At 48.6% G+C, this 19,857-nt stretch overlaps 6 protein-coding genes across 6 annotated transcripts; 3 read left to right on the top strand and 3 right to left on the bottom strand.

Moving 5' to 3' along the window:
* Nucleotides 1–298: 298 nt before the first annotated feature.
* Nucleotides 299–2,167, top strand: Pdw03_3671 (2-ketogluconate transporter, putative; the record flags this gene model as incomplete). Its single annotated transcript, XM_014676453.1, has 5 exons — nt 299–694; nt 755–1,032; nt 1,086–1,604; nt 1,659–1,870; nt 1,926–2,167. 5 exons carry the CDS (start codon nt 299–301, stop codon nt 2,165–2,167), a joined length of 1,647 nt encoding a protein of 548 aa, XP_014531939.1.
* Nucleotides 2,168–3,289: 1,122 nt separating this feature from the next.
* Pdw03_3670 (Necrosis inducing protein) lies at nt 3,290–4,217 on the bottom strand (the record flags this gene model as incomplete). The annotated part of the gene is made up of 4 exons (XM_014676454.1): nt 3,290–3,390; nt 3,453–3,779; nt 3,857–3,921; nt 3,988–4,217. The coding sequence occupies 4 exons, from the start codon at nt 4,215–4,217 to the stop codon at nt 3,290–3,292; spliced, it is 723 nt and encodes a 240-aa protein (XP_014531940.1).
* Nucleotides 4,218–4,894: 677 nt separating this feature from the next.
* Pdw03_3669 (Survival protein SurE-like phosphatase/nucleotidase) lies at nt 4,895–5,886 on the bottom strand (the record flags this gene model as incomplete). Its single annotated transcript, XM_014676455.1, has 3 exons — nt 4,895–5,515; nt 5,567–5,661; nt 5,715–5,886. 3 exons carry the CDS (start codon nt 5,884–5,886, stop codon nt 4,895–4,897), a joined length of 888 nt encoding a protein of 295 aa, XP_014531941.1.
* A 5,440-nt stretch (nt 5,887–11,326) lies between these two features.
* Pdw03_3668 (C6 transcription factor, putative) lies at nt 11,327–13,964 on the bottom strand (the record flags this gene model as incomplete). The annotated part of the gene is made up of 3 exons (XM_014676458.2): nt 11,327–11,350; nt 13,113–13,809; nt 13,867–13,964. The coding sequence occupies 3 exons, from the start codon at nt 13,962–13,964 to the stop codon at nt 11,327–11,329; spliced, it is 819 nt and encodes a 272-aa protein (XP_014531944.2).
* Nucleotides 13,965–15,116: 1,152 nt separating this feature from the next.
* Nucleotides 15,117–16,658, top strand: Pdw03_3667 (Major facilitator superfamily domain, general substrate transporter; the record flags this gene model as incomplete). Its single annotated transcript, XM_014676459.2, has 4 exons — nt 15,117–15,153; nt 15,230–15,470; nt 15,522–16,153; nt 16,240–16,658. 4 exons carry the CDS (start codon nt 15,117–15,119, stop codon nt 16,656–16,658), a joined length of 1,329 nt encoding a protein of 442 aa, XP_014531945.2.
* Nucleotides 16,659–17,992: 1,334 nt separating this feature from the next.
* Nucleotides 17,993–19,849, top strand: Pdw03_3666 (MFS quinate transporter, putative; the record flags this gene model as incomplete). Its single annotated transcript, XM_014676460.1, has 4 exons — nt 17,993–18,270; nt 18,345–18,534; nt 18,586–18,714; nt 18,770–19,849. The coding sequence occupies 4 exons, from the start codon at nt 17,993–17,995 to the stop codon at nt 19,847–19,849; spliced, it is 1,677 nt and encodes a 558-aa protein (XP_014531946.1).
* Nucleotides 19,850–19,857: the final 8 nt, after the last annotated feature.

Below are 19,857 nucleotides of genomic sequence, written 5' to 3'. Positions count from 1 at the left end.
AAGAAAGCCGGGGAAAGAACCTTGAAAAGGAGGCGGAGGTGACTCCTTGACTTGGTTTAACTCGATTGGACTTGATTTGAGTTCCGGTTAATGCGATCGACCTGATTATTGGACATCCAGATGACTCTTTCAGTCGGCTAAAACCCTTGCATGTGGTCATGGTGACTTTTATCTGGGATACTGTACGGCCCTGACAGCAAAACCGTGGGGTATTAAAAGTCCGAAGGAACATCTTGCTTTCCTGTCATCTGTGCTCACTGGGGAACTACATATTTGCACAAACTGTTCGCATTTCGGCATGTCAGAAGGCAAAGACCACCCCCAGCAGGGGATTGAGACAGCCCCTGTCGAGGGAAACGAGGTGGTGCATAAAAGGCACCCGAAAATTGATATGGGAGAGTACGAGAGCAAGCAAGACATCTCGCATGTCGAACAGGTTCTCTCGGCATCCGATGATTTCGTGAAGGATAATATGGACATCACCCGCGTGGACAAAGAAATCCAAGCATATGCTGCCCACAGCCAGGTGGAAATTGACGATGCGACTAATAGGCGCCTCAAACGCCTAATTGATCGACGCGTCCTCGTTGTAATGATTTTCACATATTTCCTACAGGCCTTGGACAAGGGAACTATGTCGTTCTCGGCGATTATGGGGATTAAGGACGATGCGAATCTGAATGATGGGCAGAAGGTGTGCAACTCCGTTGAGCTTTCATCTCCATCAGCATGCTAAATTGACTTCTTTCGATAGTACTCCTGGTTGACTACGTGTATTTACATCGCTGTTCTGGTCGTCGAATATCCTACCAACTGGATCATCCAAAGAGTCCCACTCGGCAAGTACTTGGGCATTAACATCTGCCTATGGGGTATGATTCTGGCACTTCATGCAGCCTGCAAGAACTTCACTGGGTTGGTGGTTGTTCGTACCCTCCTGGGTATCTTTGAGGCTTGCTGTCAGCCCATTTTTGTGACTCTTTCCTCGATGTGGTACAAACGAGAGGAACAAGCGGCCACGGTAACATACTGGTGGGTGAATAGTCCTCTCCCGGTGAGTTCACTCTATTCTAATGGCAACATAGGTACATGATGAACGGTGCACAACAGATTGTCGGTGGCCTACTGGCATACTGTTTTACACTAATTGGATCAGACAAGGTGCTCAAGTCGTGGCAAGCACTCTTCCTGACTTATGGGTGTATCTCCGTTCTTTGGGGAGCCTTCGTCGTTTGGTATATGCCTGACTCGCCTATGCGCGCAAAGTGCTTTAGCGAGGAAGACAAGCGTCTTATGGTAGAACGTCTGCGTTCCAATCAGACAGGTATTCAGAACAGAACATTCCATGCATACCAGATGTGGGAGGCTTTCCGTGATCCCCAGATGTGGTGCTATTGTGCTGTTCAGATATTCACCACTCTCCCAACCAGCGGCCTAGGCGCATTCTTCGGTATCATAGTGTCGAGCTTTGACTTTACTGTATTGCAAACCCAGCTGCTTGCTATGGTTCTGGGTTTTTACATTATCGTTGTGCTACTGTCTTCTGCATGGCTGGTGAACAAGTTCAAGCAGAACACGATCGTGATGTTTTGCTTCATCATTCCGTACGCAATTTTTTTTCTCTTATTATGTAGCCAGATCAGACTGACATTTAGCAGGTCGTTCGTTGGAACTATTGTCCTTATAACGGTCGAAAACACTACCTTGCCCACCAAGGTTGGCCTTCTCATCAGTTACTACATCACTCTGTCATTTTGGTCGGCCCAAACTCTCACGTTGTCGATGGTGTCACGAAATATCGCCGGTCAAACCAAGAAGTCCACAGTGGTCGCTGCAACATTCGTTTCATGGGCTGCTGGTAACGCAATTGGTAAGTGTTTCAGGTTCTGAGTGGACAATCCCAGTTCCCAGCTAACAAAAAATAGGTCCTCAAGTGTTCCTTGACAGGGATTCACCACGGTATCACATTGCCTGGAGTGTTCACCTCGCATGCTATGCCTGTATGGCTTTCGCCGTTATCTACCTCCGCTTCCATCTCAAGCGCGAGAACGCCAGAAAGGATAAGCTGCTGGCAGAGGAAGGTCTTAGTACCGCAGATCCAACCCTCATTCATGCATTCGAGGATAAGACGGACCGGGAGAACTTGAACTTCCGCTACGTTTACTAGATGTGCAATATAGATATGTTGGTAGGCCATTTCTTTAGGGGTTTACTTTTTACGCTTAAGCTGTCTTCGTTTATGTCCCTGAATACTTTTCTTTATCTAGCCAGGCAGTGGATGGTTCGGTTGCCTCTTCGGCCACAAACTAGGATAACAGAAAACGGATGTGCTCGTCTACTTCTGACATACAAGTGAACACTCCTCTCCTCTGCTGTTCTGTTAATTGGACTAAAAATATCACAATCACAATTTTGAGATCGTAATAATCCAGTCTCATCACGGACCATCTTCATGCGTGAACACGTCATCACTCGAGGGCTGTGTGCCCCAGCCCCCATCCCTAAATCTGACGAATATCTCGGGTGAAGACTACTGTCCTCTTCACTGTACACCATGGTCCGGAAATTGAGGTAATCTCTTCATTCCAGATGGTTACTTTCATCACTATGGCCTAGGCGGCCCGGGATTCTCACAGTGAAGAGGCCGTATAAGACACCCTGGTTTATGAAAACGATCAACATTGCGCAAGCGGCTTTCGGATGTTCGTAGGAGCCATAGATATTTCTATCATGGGAGGCAAAAGTGCTCGGACCATTTAATGTCGCAAGTAGATTACGTAGACCTAGTCGATTCCTTCCGCTTGTTTCTCTGCGAAAGATACAAAATATCCGAGGTAAGTCCGGTAGGGGAAGTTCGAAGACATGGGACCCAGCGGCGCATTTCTAAAATTCCTTGAGTATTCAGGTTAGGATGACAATCTCAAGCAGGAGTGGCAGTAGCAGTTGTTCTTTTCTTGATTGTCTCTTTACAACCTCGCAAGCTAATCGTTTGGACGGGCATTTCGGGCTAGTCTAGTCGTGTTCATCATTACAAAAGGGTTGCCTGACAGGCAGCATGATGTTCACGTTGGTCTACGGCGATGCACCACAAACCTGGTGGGGGAGGTACTTCCGTGGTGTATTAGAGGAAGATTAATCTAATGACTGTGATCCCCCATAAGCTCATTACGGTAGTCTATTTGTATTTGCTACCAAAAAATATTACATGCAGAGGAGGCAAAAGCAAGCCATCCAGAACGACAATTTGTTGACCTCATTCCTCTGGTGAGAGGCATTTCTGGTCTTAAGCTCAGAACGTGGCCTTGGCCAGGTTGTTGGCAAAGTTGTTCTGGTTGAAAGGAACATTTCCAGCTCCAAAGTCGGTTGTGTCCAAGGCATTTTGCTCGGCAGCTGCACGTTCCAGGTTAGATTGCTAGCTTCAAGGCCTTGGGGGTAGGATCTGGGTCACTTACCATTCATTGACTCCCAGGCAACCAACGGCTGTGTGCCGCCCACCTCGGTTGTCAGGCCGCACGAGTGGTCCAGAGGCCATTCCGACTGATACCTGATCAGAGGCGAGGATCCATCAAGTGTGAACTTGTCTGTAGTGCAGTCCCAGCCACCGTGTGCCGACGGGCAAACGGCCACGACGCTGGAGGCAGCAGTGCTGGTGGCGTCCGAAAGCCAGATGATCACACCCTCCCAATCGTGACGGTGGCCGATTCCAGGAGAAGGCTCATCCTTGGGGAAATACCAGGAGTACATCAGGGCATTCTTGCCTCCGGAAGTGCCGCTTCTCACTATGGATTGCAAACCACAAGTCATTAGTCCCCATGTCCCGGACGGTTCAGTGGATGTTCTTCGAACGAAAACTCACCGTATACTTGGCCGGTGCTACTGCTGCATCCACCGTTGGAACTTCCTGATGGCTTAAGGCCGGCACTATATCACAGGCATTAGATATGAAAGTCTGTCAAAGCCCCTATCGGGGCAAATGTCTTCACTCACTTGGTGTTCCCGTGTACGTCCACAGCCGGGAAAGGCACGCAGCCATTGACAACCTTGAGCTTTGGCTGGTAGGCCAAGTAGCGGTTGCCAACGGCACCGGCAGGAACCTCTTGAGGAAGTCCGACAACCGCGTCGGATCCAATCACTCCGCGAGACGACAGCTCTACCGGGCTGGCTGTGACAGGCAGCACAGCGAGAGCAGTCAGCGCAGTAAGAATTTGAGGAATCATATTGAGATGGAAAGCAGGTATGATGGAGCTCTTTGAGAAAACAGGATTACTTCGGCATACTTATACTGGACACTCCGTACTTTCTATGTTCTAATCATTCATCCTGTTCGATCGGCATGCGTACTTGACCCGCTTCCTTCGGGTTAAGACAGAAAATGGTCCCGGTAAAGAACATATGATGGAAGAGTTTGGTGTAAAACTCTGAAGATTAGCAGATTCCTATACACGTGCGATCGGTGATTCGTCTCGATGTGTTTCTCCGAATGATAAACAAGCTCCTCACTGAGACATTTTCATGTTATCTGCACCAAATTAAAGTTGAAGTGGAGATTAATATATCCAATTGTCTTACCTGTACTCCGTACTCTCTGGCACGCTAGTTTAATCTCAAACGTGGCCTGACTGAAAAAACACGTGGTGATCTGCACGACAGACCAAATCTATGTTGTATTGCGCAACTTGGAGACTCGCAGAATGAACACCATTTTGGTTTTCTGAGATACCGCGGTGATTACTCAATTAGAGTCTTATTGGTGTGGAAGTAGAACAGAAGAAAGGGGAAGTCAAAGATGAATTTAGCCGTTTCTTTGGTGAAATTTCGGGTCTCCCAGAGCTTAAATTTGGGGCTAATTGGCCTGGTCTCCCGCACCGCACGTTCGTCCTCTTTTTTACACCAATCACGGTAGACAAGTCAGCAAATTGCTAAGCTTCTTCAAAACAGCCCCCTGGGTCTCCGCGTCGGCATCCCTCTTCGAGGCTGCAGCCCCAACTGAGACACTTGCATAGCACCCAGACGCTAGCGACACTTCTAATTCGTTTGGCAATCTGGAACGGCCGCACGTGCTCACGTCATCGCCGGACACAAGTGGAACTGGAACATTGATGCGGGAGAGAACGAAAGAGAAATCGGCCGCATTTGCACATTCGTCAGTAACCCGTCCGAAATTGACGTTCAGCCAAATATCCTCGGGTAGGTAGGGCTTGCCAGCCGCAATGACCTGGTTTGTCAAGTTGGTGGCCAAGTCGGCATAAACATCACTGTAGTGGGGCCGCTCGCTATCCCAGGAAGTGGGGGAGCCACTCGCACCTGAGAAGGCGATCGCAGGAATGCCATTCTTCGCAGCGTAAGTGGCGGCGCCCACGGTTCCGGAGATGAACGCTGTGAGGCCAATGTTACTGCCGACATTGGGACCTGTGACGGCCAGGTCTGGAGGGCCGTCGAAGAATTCCGGGCCGCGCGTATCGATGCCGTATTGAATGGAAGTCACTGGGTAGCTATTGACATACCCCAGTCGGGGCTAGTCATACAATCAGTCTGCCGTTGGGAAAACACCGGGTACGTTACTGACCGTGGAGGCATTAAAGCCCACAGCAGGGCTACCAGACGGGCAGCTATTGAACTCGCATGCCTCAGTCAAGACAGTCGGCTCTCCTTCCTTTGATCCTGTGACACGCGTCAACTTAAGAGTGGAATTGAGAAGAGCAAGCATAACATACCCTTTCCGCTCTGATTCTCAGCGGGCGCAGATACCACAACTGAATGATCTGCCGCTTCCAGGGACTCGAAGAGAGCGCGGATATTCGCTTCCGCCCAGCCATCATCATTCGATGAGATGATGTTGACCGCACTGGCAGCCAGAGGGAAGATTGCAAGAATGTCGAATCGCATTTTCAAGGGCTTTAGGGGCGTTGATACAGAGAATCAGTGGGTTATTGGGACCTTTTAAAAAGGTTCGGATGATATAGACTTTCTCCTGCGTGCACGTGGGCGTCGATCTCCCTGTCAAGGGCTGCTCAACGGCTCGGCCCAAATCCAAAAACGGAACAACACAAACTCTATTGGGACTAGGGATAGCGGGAGTAGCACCTGGATCGAAGTAAACAACTCATAATATTATCAATAACCGGAGGGGGTTTCTAATATGAACCCATGGTCGATCTAGTTAGATGCCGAAAACAGTGTCTGTCGCTGCGAGAACAAGCGTAGTAAATGCCAAGGAAAATAATCCAAAGCAAAGAAATGGGCCGCATTCTTGTGATGGTGCCCCGCAGAAGTTGAGAGCACTCTATATCTATGAATGATGCCAATGGTGACTTCACCAAGGCCCGATCATCGGCTTGATTGCGATCGCTCATTCAGAACGAGCACTCTTCGTCTTCTTGCTCCTGAGCTTCATCATGAAGAAAACCAAGGCGTATGAGGAGATGCAGAACAAGGCAGTGATACCCGTCTAAAAGAAAAAAAAATTAGCAATGCAACTAGGCCAGATCAACCAGGATATACCCACATCTCTCCACGAATAGTATTTCTCTCGGAGATTGAAGGTTTTCGCGTAATCGGAACCTTCGGAATACGGACAGAATGAACAGGTCCCAGTAGAGTTCCCATCAGCTAAGTATCCAGCCTGCGTGGCGAGGAAATCGGCCATGTATTGGCCGCAGGTCTGACCAGACGGCGCGGTGAACTGCACAAATTCCGAGGGTGTACACTTGACCTTGACATCCCAGATCACTTCACCAAGCAGCCCACCAACCAAGTAGTTGAAGGGGTCCAGGTAATAAATCCAGTATCGCCAAAAAGGCTGCATGAGGGAGTAAGGAACCACCACGCCACAGAAACTGATCAGGCCGGCACCAATCAAGACGGGGTTCATCACAGCCGCAAAATACTCGTTCGGCGCATATGCCGCAATGGCCTGGCCGATGGAAGTATATAGGAGTTCATAGACTGTCTTTTTGTTAGACCCCCGAATCAATCCGCAAAGGCGTGATGTCACTCACAAATCATCTGAAGATAGACATGCCCGGAAACACTGGCCTCCACCGGAAGTCCTGCTGTGAAGTACCAGCATGCAAAGTAGAGTGTGGCGCAAATAATAAGGTATGGAATCTCCGTCAGAGTCTGCGCTCCAATGAATGCGCTCCAGTGATAGGTTTTGGACTAAACAGAAGCCAGTCTTAGCGATACTTCTATGTCAGTAGAATTCCATCGGCGCACTCACCTTTTTCTCTCGGGTTTCAAATATATCACGACTATGCAAGAAAAACGGCTGCATCTGGTTAATACAGCCAGGGGCGACGAAGATGAAGTTGAAAATCGCAAACAGTCTCAACTGAAGGTCAAAACTGCCGTTTCCGATCTTCCAGAAGGTGAAACCACTGAAAAGTGCTGCGAAAACATGGAGGATGATCTTGTTCCACATGTAATCCTAGGCGAACGTCAACTTTTGCAAACAGATTTTGTATATCGTGGTAATGACGTACCGGTGAACGCCAGATGTGAATACTGAGCCGCTTAGAAACCGTCTTGAACTGGAACCAGTACGACGTCGCAAAGTCCGCGGTATCTTCAACATGGTGGGAGTCATCTTTGCTAGATTCGTTGAGTGCATCAAGTTTAGAGAGTGCTTGTTTGCGCTCTTCTGACTGGTTCCAAATTTCGACCCAATCCTTTGTGTCTGTAGTGCCACCCCCTTGAACAACATCAATGATGTGTTCTGCTGGGTTGGCATCCGGAGGACACGGCGCCCCGTTTCGAGTGAAGTAGTCCAAGATTTTGGTCGAGTCCTTGCCAGCTGTAATTAAAGACCGCTTTTTAGTTGCTTGACCTCGATCAAGTGGCTCGAGTTAAAACTCACTTTCTCCAAAATATGTCATTTTTCCGCCCTTGGCTAGCAAGAGAAGACCGTCAAAGGCGTCGAATAGCACCGCGGAGGGTTGATGAATTGTACACTAACAAATCAGTACGATCCAAATAGATTGTCTCTTGTTATGAACTCACCAACACAGCTTGGCCACCATCGACCAGTTTGCGGAGGAAACGCACAATGTTGAACGCACTTTGCCCATCAAGACCTGAGGTCGGCTCATCCAAGAACAACAAGGTAGGTTTAGCAACAAGCTCAACACCCAGGGTCACGCGTTTGCGCTGTTCAATACTGAGTCCAGCTCCAGGGACTGTGAGTGGTTAGTTTCGCTATCCAGTGGCAAAACACCAACCAAGCATACCTCCGATAAGTGCTTCGCTGATATCACCCAGCTCCAAAAGATCGATGATGTGCTCGACGTACGCAAGCTTTTCTCCATGGGGAACCGTCGATGGCTGACGAAGATCGGCCGAAAATTCCAATGCCTCCTTGACAGTGGCTGTCTCGAGATGCACATCCATCTGCTCGCAGTAACCGGTGGTGCGCTGAAAACTCATTCCAATTGGGCGGCCGTCAATTAAAACTGACCCAAAAATCTCTCCGCTATCTTTGCGCTGGGCAAGCACGTCCAATAACGTTGTTTTTCCGGCTCCAGAAGCTCCCATCAGGGCAACCAGGTTTCCAGGTTGGACAAATCCAAACACTTTGTTTAGGAGCTGTTTCTTCTCACCGTGGAAAGGCACATGGTAGTCGAGGTCTTTCCAGGTAAAAGTCGATTGCTTGACCGAGCCCAACAGTGCACCAGCGTCTGCCTGCTTTGAAGACTGAGACTTTGCATCTTCCGTTCCACGTGTCTTCTTGCTGCCACGCTTGTAAAGCAGAACAGATGAACCCTTTTGGCCATTCCGAAGCTCAAGCCCGAAAGAAGTCAGACAAATGAAAAAAATCCAAAATCCAATGAGAATCCCAAAGCTTCTCCAAATATGATGGACTGAATAACTGAATTGCTCTTTAATGTACTTTGCCCCATCAATAATGCCATCATCATCACTTCCAACGATTGAGCATCCACGGTGGGCAGACGCTGAGCTGGGGTAACCAGTGCCGTATGGGATGTAGTCAGGTTCGATGCAAGTGAACTTGCGTCCAACAAACTCATTGGCCATGAGTGCTTCGAATGCATACGCTCCCGGGTTGAGGTAAAAGATCCAACGGAACCAAACATGCATCTTGTGGAAGGGAATAATATATCCTGAAACCTGTCAGTCTGAAAATCTTCGGATCGATGATCATCTTCAAATACTTACCTCCATAGACGAAAAAGACGGTGGATAGCAAACCGGATATTTTGGATGCATTTCCAAACTGTTTGCACACAGCGCCTACAGCTCGGAAAAGTTGCACGAAACACAACGTTTGCGCAATAACGATGATCCAAAAGGTGAAGAACTTTCCTGCGTTCATTTGAAGAGCAGCCATGAAGTAAATGATGATCGAGAAGCAGGTCACCTGCAACATCACAACCGGGACATCAGTGATAGCGTTGGCAATCGCGAAGGCCGTAGGGCGGTAAAATCCAAACCGCTTCTGACGAGAAAGAATTGGCCGACCCATGAAAGATGCAGTTGTCTCAGACAGGCTTTCAAGGAGGAAGTATAACACCGGGAAAAAGCAGACACCAGGGCGTAAGAACATCGAGCTCGAATCCTGGTAGTATCAACTGTCAGCTTCGTCTTCTTTAATTAAGTCGGATGGCAGGCTTCTTGATTACCTCTGACAGGTTGTAGAACAAACTTCCACATACTAGTGCCTGGACTAAAGCTGATGCAACCTTCACGAACAGGGAGAGTTTATCACCCCAAATGACCTGAAACTGGCGCAGAGCACAAGCGGCAATCTGATCCCAAAGATTGGCTGTATAAACACTCCTGTTCCGAGGAATATGCTGTTTACGCTTCTCACTGGATACTGCCAGCGTAAGGTCTTCTGCTTCGTAGCTCAACTTCTCAGGGTCCACGATGGAATTAATTTGATCTTTGCAAATGGGACTATTTTGATAGCAGGCTTCAAAGTCCTCGGGTGTATTGGGCACCTTCTCTTCCCAGCCGGTTCGTACCGTACGTTCGGTGAGGACAGTAACTGAAGTCAGGAAATCTGCAACATTTGCACCCTTCGGGCAGATGAATCCAAGGTCTTCGAAATAATTCCTTGCAATATCACGAGGGCCGTAGTAAGTGACACGACCTTCAGCCAGGACAAGGACCTTGTCGAATTGATCGTAAATACCGTTGCCGGCTTGGTATGTTGTAAAAATGATTGTCTTATCGTTTCGATTCGCTTCACGTCTGAGCATTCGAGCGAACTCTACCGCTGATTTCGAGTCTAAGCCGCGAGTGGGATTGTCCCACATTTGAACTGGACTTTGTCCGGCTAGGACCTCAGCAAGAGAAACGCGCTTACGTTCGCCGCCTGAAACGCCTCGGATGTACTCGTTTCCTACCATGGTCTTCTTCGTGTGTCCGATTCCAAGCGAGGACAGAATCTCATCACGATGGTTCTGTACGAAGTCCTTGCGGTTGTTTAGATGCTCTGGGCGCTCGTTGGGGACCTTGTTTCGAAGGGCAAATTTCATTGTACGGTTGACAGTAAGGGTTGGAAAGTGAACGTCGTCTGATGTCAGTGCAGTTAGCATTGAGCTCAAAAGATCCCAACGTAAGATTACATGCCTTCGTTGTTGAACATAATCTGCTGACGGAAACATTTGGCAGCTTCATAATCCATGCTTCCGTAGTTAGTTTCGCCGGTAACTTCATCGAAGCTATCTCGATCATTGGAAAGGACTCGCAGAAGGGAAGTGCACCCGGAGCCTGGGCGTCCAAGCACAAGAAGCTGTTTTAATCAGTTACAACATTCCTGGTCTCGATTGATGAGGGCTTACCATTTCTCCTGGCCTAACCTGACCTGCAACATCTTTGAGGATCGTCTAGAAGCTCAATTAATATATGATAAGTGCATTTTGATGGTTGAATATGCCCACCCTCTTCGGACGGTTGCCGCGCTTCAGCAGGGCCCCAACCTGTCGCGGGTCCACCTCTGACCACAGAGTGCTTCCCAAAGCAGCATCTGGTGCCGTAACTCTAACGTTCAGATTGCGGAAGGTGACTGTCAGTCGTTTGCGAATCTGGTCATCGCCAAGTTCCAAATCGACCGGGGTTGCTGTGCCGGATGATGGAGTCTCCATGACGGAGGCGTATGTTCCTGGAATGAAAAAGAACGACTACTGGCGGTCGTACTAGTTCAATTGAGCCTGGATGCAAATACCATGGTCGAGGGGCAGAACAGCTCTTATATTGCGGACTCGTTGTCGAATCTATATTTTTAAATCCATATTTCCGGGAGTGGGTCATAGCCCATCGATCACATCTCAAATTAATCGTCACGGCGGTATTCATAGACAGGGTACTAGTCTTCAAAAAGGTCAAATAACTGCAAATAATATCGCGTTAGCGAGGACATCACTGGGGCGAGCTGGGCGGAAATATGTACTCGGATATACTGGAGACCCACTTGGTCCACATCGATCGTTTATTCGCTGGGAGTTTGTATCTTTTCGTTCCAGAGCTTCGATTGGATCCACCTTCGGATATAGATTCATTTCCACGGATTAAGCCGGTAGACGGCCCCTTAACAGAGACGATATTGAGACGATTTGAAGGTGTTGTATTGTATATTGTAAACTTAGTTGGTGCAAAGCCCTAATTAGATTACCGGGGCGTGGTTCGACTGATAAACCGAAAAGAATGCGTCCAGGTCCATGGTAGAAAAATCGAAATTCCAGCCCATGTCAGACTGAGTGAAATCAAGCAAGTCATCCCCAGAGCCCGCAGAGCCGCCGGTTTCAGGGTTTTCCAGTTTTTCCACCTGTGGAAGGTTCCAAGGATATGTCATTATACCAGGACGCCTCCCTGGTGACTGGTTCTGAAGAATTGCATGGTCGTTGAGCAGTGATTGATGCCTGTGGTAGGGGAAAAGGCCATGCTGTGTCGATGTCCCTCCTGGGGGCGCAATCTTATCCCCAGTTGTTGCTAATAAAGGCACCCATTCGTATGATGGATTAATTTTGCGAAGCACAGTCTGCATTGCTGAAATTGTGCTTGCGATCGGGTCCCCAGGTTGCATGTTTGACAAGGTTTGCAATGAAGCATAAACCCATGGCAGATAGAGAGATGCGACATGAGGGTTGTGGATAAACTCGTAGATGAGAGTAAACACAGAATTGCCGAAAAAATAACCATGGTACCGCAGTTCCTACGATTTTGTTAGTAGGTGGTTGAATGTCAACATGTGGTCCATTTACGAGAACAAGATCGTTTACTCTGGAAGCTTCACATAAGTGATGGAGTGTCTTTTGGGCGGCAGTTATGGCATGATTGCAGGCTTCATTGAGCCATGAAGGCGTTTCTCTGGGGCGGTTTGTGACATTGGTGCTAGACTGGTTGAGTGTGATGTTCCTCTCGCGTTGCCAATGGCCGCGAAATATCAAGAAAGGGCGAAATGTAAGAAGTAGAGTATGGTTGTATACTAGCTCTGATCAGAGTGGGACAAGGCAATGTCTCAATTGTTGACTTACGGGTAATGAAAATTATTTGTCGAACCCCAAGGGAACCCGCCTGGACGCTGTCATCAAGCCCAAGGCCAAAAGCTTCTCTTAAATGTGCTTCGTGACCACGGATGTCATTCGCAATGGAGCGAGCGACTCTCCACATGTGCAGAAGAGACTCATGTCGCTGACCATATATCTCATTAACAGACCGAGTGATAGTTTTGCAAAGTTGCGCCAGCAATCGAATGAATGGATCCTGCGGATACTCGATTGCGACATCTTTAAGGTTGAGAGAGCTAGGACGTCCCACATGAAAGCAGAACCAGCTATGTATGAGGTTAGTGAGATTATCACATTGGGCTGAAAGTGGTAATGTACGTTTCGTAGATGTAAAGAGACCAGAAGGTTACCCGTCGTTCTTCAATATTTTCGGGGGTCTGATCAACATCATGGGGAACATCCTTATGCAGGCCTGCTGATAGGGCTTTGCGAGAAGCAGAACCCAAGTGCAAGAACACTGAATTGGGCCTACCTTGTTCGTTCTGGTAATTGGCGTAAAATCCGAAAATGTCAGTCTGCATGCAAAAAGGTAGAACAATAACGACTTATCATAAGCAAAGAAATTTGAATGGTCTGAAGGTTCACCACGTCATCAAACGCAGTCAACGAAGCCTTCACACGCTCGAACAGCACATCGCCCCAGGCAGAATGATCCGTACCAAGTGCCGCGCTTGCCATGGCAAGTAGAATGATCGATTGTGTGGGAGTATCTAGACAATCTGCGGGCGAAGAGTTGTATAGTCTGTGTAGACATTGCTCATAATAGAACTTGGGGCGAAGTGGGATCAGATGATAAAGGCTGGATAAATATCGCGACAGAAAAAGCTTAGCCAGGTCGTACGGCAGGAACATCATAGGCAAGTCCCCTTTCCCGAGAGACTTTTTTTTCTCATGACAGTCTGGGGTTCCGAAAAAGATGCGTCGGAAGCTAAACAAGTCCAAGCCAGCTCCAGCTTCCTCAACCCCGCCAGAGGGTTCAGGTCGGGAGGTAGGATTGGAGATGAGATCTTGGTAGATATGCTGCATGAGAGAGAAATAAGATGTGGGACCATAGTATAGTTGCATCCGGCATGACGGTGATGCCGTATGTGTTGCAGAAACACTATTTGGGAAGTCATTCATGGCAGAGGCTGTGCGCTGCCCCAATGGTGGAACTCCACTCGGGGACCCCTGACGAGGTAAACTCCTCTCGCCGACTTCCCCGTACTCATGTTTCTTTCGGCGATGACGAATGTAATCTCTGTATACACAAGGTGTATTGCGCAATTGGCAAGTTTTGCACCTGATGCTGTATTAGCTCCATGCATTCACTTTCCGATCATAAACTGAAGAGTCTCACGGGGTCAGGCCATTGCATTTTATTTTACGTTTGCGGCATTCCTGGCAAGCGCGAGCGATTCGCCAACCCGGTTGAGCTTTATCCGAGGCCTCAGACATGGATAAATACGTCTGCAATCTCACAGAACTCCCATCAGCGTGGTTCATCCATTTAATCCGAGAAAATCGCCCGTCTATATCCGAGTCACGTGATGGTGTGTCATCATCAATCTCTACGGCCTTGCGTTCCATTTACAACATATCTCACCGCTGCGCACATCGGAGATCGAATCCATTCACTCACCTCGTATAAGTTAAGACGAGTTCCTAGCATCTTAAAGACCAAAGTTTTGGAGTTTGCACCGTAATATCACCTGAATTCACGCTTTATAAACTAAGGCATCAAAGTCTCAACACAGACTCGTGTCAAGATGTCATCCACGAATTACTACAAGCACACCTAACAATAGCTTCAAAAAGTCTGCTGAGAGTAGCTTTCGGGCAACTTCGGGACAACTTCCAATCGACTTATTTGACTTACCTCGCCCGTGCTCTAAGCCAAGTTTCTAGACCTGGCGTTTTGGAGAACTTCAACGCCTAACAGATTCCGTAGTTATGGTCAGTCGGCATGGCAACCAGAGATAATCGGATGGGAGAGCCAGCAGTTATTGTACAGAGAGCCAAGGCTGTACTGAGGATGTTGTTATTCATCCGGAGATCCCCCACACAACCAAAGAGCCAGTCCGGGGAGAATCCACAAGTCTGGGGAAACCCCCAAATCCTTCTGGGGAAGTCCCAATCGTCAATCTGCCGCTAGATTTTAAAGGTCTGACACCTTGGGTTGTTAAGAAAATGATGAGATCTTTCTAATAACATCTGGCTCTCCCACTGTCATTTCCGACTGCTGAGGCATTCCGAAGAGCCCTTCTTGAACTAAAAAGACCCGGTGGCCCCTGGTCCATGCTCCCGAGGTCTCCCTTGATCCCTTTTTCTGATAGCTCCAGACCGCCCCCTTATCCCTTTAAAGCTCAATTTGCTGTCCGGTGCTCTAACATGACCGATGTTGAGAGAGGCACCACGCACATCGGTGATGAGAAGGTCATTCCAGACCCCAAAAAAAGCATATGATGGGAAAAGTCACCCAGGAAGCAGCTGAAAGGGGTCAACTCGTGACAAAATGAACATGGCCAGCCCCTGGTAGAATTTGACAAGGCCGCCGAGTCACGATTACGACTCAAGATTGATCTTTATATTGTCCCAACTGTTGCAATCATGTATCTCTCGTGCTTCATCGATCGAGCCAATGTTGGTGTGTGACCATCCTCTCTTCTCACTTCCGCATTGTTGTTTCCAGCTCAGGCACTTATCTTCTTCTTTGCTGATAGGCAACGCTAAACTGGCCGGATTCGATGAGGACCTTGGCCTCGTAGGCCATGATTACAACGCCGTGCTCTCGATCTTCTTTATCGCATACATTATTTTTGAAATCCCTAGCAACCTCATGTGCAAATTTGTCGGGCCTGGATGGTGGCTTCCAGTAATAACATTGGGATTTGGTATCTGTTCGGTCGCCACAGCTTTTGTGAATGATATGGCAAGCGCATCTGGTGTGCGCTTTCTTTTGGGGTATGCCTTCTAAAGTTTGCAAACTGGACAACGCTGACGACGCTACTCCAGTGCGTTCGAGGCAGGACTCATGCCTGGGATTGCATACTATCTCTCACGTTGGTATCGACGAGGTGAGCTTGCCTTCCGCCTGTCTTTGTATATCGTCATGGCTCCCCTCGCTGGAGCGTTCGGTGGCCTTCTGGCCTCAGGCATTCTCAAGCTTGATCATTTCGGTTCTCTCCGTAGCTGGCGTATGATCTTCGCGATTGAGGGCATCATCACTATTGGAATCGGTCTCATCGCATTCTTGACATTGACTGACCGACCTGAGACAGCCAAATGGCTCTCCCAGGAAGAGAAGGATTTGGCCATTGCCCGTGTCAAATTGGAACGTGTTGGCGCGACAGAGGTTCTTGACAAGCTTGATGTAGCCAAGACACTGCGCGGCGTCTTCAGCCCAGTTACGCTCGTGACCGGGATGATTTTCATGTTAGATAACATTACCGTTCAGGGTCTAGGATTCTTTGCGCCTACCATTGTCAAAACCATCTACCCTAATGGCAGTGCAGTGTCTCAACAACTGCACACTGTGCCTCCGTATGTTATTGGTGCATTTTTCACTTTGCTATTCCCCTATCTCAGTTGGCGATTTGACCATCGCCTTATATTCTTCATCATCAGCCCGCCGCTTATGATGACTGGTAAGTCAGAACTCCTTGGTCAACATCCAACATATGAGCACTACAAGGAATTTCTGGTTCCAGGCTAATCACGCGGAATTCTCCAGGTTATGTCATGTTCCTAGCTAGCGAAGACAGTATGTTAAGATACGGGGCCACCTTTTTTATTGCCTCCGGGGCCTTTTCCTTTGGCGCCTTGTGTACTGCAAGCGCATCGGCGAATGTCATCTCCGATACCGCAAGATCTTCGGCCATTGGAACCATGGTGATGTTTGGAAACATCGGTGGGCTTATCAGCACTTGGTCATTTTTACCTTTTGATGGGCCCAACTATCCGATTGGTAATGGGCTCAACTTGGCAACTTCGAGCGTCACTTTACTTCTTGGGGCCGGCCTATGGGCTTATATTACATGGGACAATCGGCGCCGTGCGCGCGTCGACGTTCACAGCGCCTTGGCGGGACTTTCCCAGCAACAGATTCAGGATCTGGACTGGCGCAATCCTGGATTTCGCTGGCGACCTTAGCCATGCTCTATCGGCGTAGCTCCACCAATCACTTTTCTCTTGTATTCTCTCTTCCGATGTCCTGAACTCAGATCTCCGCGCCACCATGCTAGCCTTGAACATCCAACTGATTCATAGTATCTTTTTGTAAACTGCCAGTTCTCGGGAAAAGACATCAGTCATCCTATAGCCTCCCTTGGGTTTATCACACGCCGAAATATGAAAACCCTGATGTCACGATGCCCCTCTCTGAAGTCACAGCAATTTTCTTCAAGTGCCACGCTATGTAGCACGGAGATTAGTGACTTCGAAATGTGCTCGTGGTTCCAAAAAATGGGTTGTTTCGAGGCTGCGTCTAGTGTCCAGTCTTGTCTTCGGCCGAGCTCCTCGGATGCAAGGACTAAGATGACATGCGACAGTCAACGCCGAATAACGGACCAAATGTTCTAGAGCTACATGAGTCTTACTTCCTAAGATCGGGAATTGCAGAGATTAACAACTCTATCTCCCAGGAACCTTGGAAATCACAGAAGCCGGAGGGACATCTACCTCACCGGGAGTAAAAATTGCACAGAGAGAAATAGAGGCTGAACATGTTCAAGCACACCCCACGCCAAGAAACATAGTGTGTGTGGAAACCAATCAACGGCTTTATATCAGTCATGGATGGAGCTTCCAAGGTTTCTCCAGTTTTCCCCGCGATGGAGGCTACTATCTTCCCCAGTTGACTAAGCCATATGCAGTACAAACACATTTCCCTTCGGACGTTGTCCGAAACTCGCCATCAAGGTTTGGAGGAATTGATGACCTTGGCACTCGTTTGGAGTAAAAGGTTACATCTGAATGATACGATGATACGAACAAAAAAAGGTAAAGCGACAGCGACCATGCAGTGCTCGAAAGGCTACTTATTTGATTCCGAATCGTAATCACATGGTGATCTGGGACTCCCTCCCATCTTCCTTTGAACAAACCCGAAAGATCAAGACGGCAACTTGGTCACATCAGAGGTAACCGGGCTTGGGACTCGAGACGCAAGCTCTCTTGGCACTATTCCCCTGGGCCTTGGCCTAAACCTGTCCCGGTGTATCATTTGTATCATGTGCATCACATCTCACTGGTCCACAGCTCATTTTGACGACAGGAATTTCATGAATCGGCCCCGAAAGGATTTCTCGGGTTGGAATTTCCGGTCCCTCTCATGCCCCCTAGATTTCCCCGCATGTGATGGGCTGGGATCCCATGACTATATAAAGACCGCTTGCTCTGGCTCACATTTGCACTCTTTTCCTCTTTGCCTACTACCCCAGCTTTACCTTTGAAACTATCTTCCGCATTCAATTACACCCTTGACCATGGCCGGTGGAGCAAAGAAACCAGTCAACATCTTCCGCCTCAAAAATCTGGGTGAGCCTAAGGAGGTCTTCAACTGGAGATTGTGGTTTGCAGTCATCTCATTTGGCCTGATGGGCGCTGCCCGAGGTGTCGATGAGGGGTTGATCTCAGGCGCTTTCAACTCTAAAGACTTTCAACGCTATATCAACTATGACTCGTACAGTGAGGTACAACGGACCAACATCAAAGGAAATGTCACCGCAATGGTCCAGATTGGATCTGTTGGAGGCGCACTTTTGTGTGTTTTTCCGTGCTCTCTATCTCTCGGTTAGACCCGATCTCGTGTCGCTAACCTGATCTCTTCTCATACAGTGCCTTCTTAGTCTGTGATCGCATCGGTCGTATCTGGGCAACTCGCCAACTTTGTATTATATGGATCGTGGGAATCGCAATTTTCATGGGTAATAGTGGCAGCTTGGGTGCTGTCTATGCCGGTCGCTTTATTGCTGGACTCGGTGTGGGTCAGACAGTTGTCGTTGCTCCTGTATATCTTGCTGAAATTGTGAGTTGCTCGAGATCCATCTCAGATTTGAACAGGAACTAACAAAAGGAGGCCCCCGCTTCTATCCGTGGACTTTGTACCTGTATCTTCACGGGCTTCGTCTACCTGGGTATTGTGCTTGCATATTTCGCCAACTATGGATGCGAGCTCAATCTCGGTGATAAGACTCACAACCGATGGGTATGTGCGATCCACCTTCAACCCCCTCATACTACCAATGCCGACTCTAAAACAGCTCGTTCCCACAAGTCTGCATGTTATCTTTGCCGGCCTAATCTTCCTTCTCTCCTTCCTTCAGCACGAATCACCCAGATATCTGGTCAAGCGCGGCCAGCTTGAAAAGGCCATTTCCAATCTCGCAAAAATCCGTGGCCTAGCCACCGACGATGAGTATGTCATGCGCGAGATTTCCGCTATTCAAACAACGCATGCAGCTGAGATGGAAGCTACAATGGGGTCTGGCGCGATCGGCGTGATCAAGGAAACCTTCCTGGTCCCATCGAACCTCTACCGAGTCTACCTCACATTAATGGCCCAGCTCCTTTCGCAGTGGTCCGGTGCTGGTAGCATCACTGTCTACGCCCCTGATTTGTTCAAGTTGCTAGGAGTCACCGGAAACAACGAGTCTCTACTGGTCACTGCTGTGTTCGGAATCATCAAACTAATTGCCGCAGTTCTCTGTGCTCTGTTCCTAGTCGACGTTATTGGACGCAAGCGCGCCCTTCTTCTTGGCATCACCTTTCAAGCAATCGCCATGATCTATATCGCCGGCTTCTTGACCTCCGTTCCCCTAATGGGCGTCGACGAGAGCTATACGGTGCCAGCCGGCAAGAAGGGCGCTAGCGAGGGTGCCATTGCAATGATCTATATCTCTGGATTTGGATGGGCTCTGGGCTGGAATTCTATGCAGTATCTTCTGACAGCAGAGCTCTTCCCCCTTCGCATCCGTGCTCTTTGTACTTCCATGGCTATGACTCTCCACTTTGCCAACCAATATGGAAATGCGCGTGCAGTTCCCAATATGCTCCTCCCTGTCGCAAAGGGGGGGATTGACCCCAAGGGAACCTTCTGGTGCTTTGCTGCCATCACCATCATTGGTGGGGTCTGGGTCTGGTTCAGTATTCCGGAGACGGCCGGTCGCTCGCTGGAGAGTATGGACCATCTCTTTGCTTTGCCGTGGTACAAGATTGGCCGGTATGGTAACAAAGATGCCGATAAGCGTGACCAGATTGTGGATGAGAAGATGGAGATGGCGGTGCAGACGCACGGAACTGCTCACCATATTGAGAGACAGAATAGCGAGAGCCAGGTTTGAATGTTAAT

This window comes from Penicillium digitatum, chromosome 1 (assembly GCF_016767815.1).
Source record: "Penicillium digitatum chromosome 1, complete sequence".
Classification (NCBI taxonomy): domain Eukaryota; kingdom Fungi; phylum Ascomycota; class Eurotiomycetes; order Eurotiales; family Aspergillaceae; genus Penicillium; species Penicillium digitatum.
This window is presented reverse-complemented; position numbering and strand designations above follow the sequence as displayed.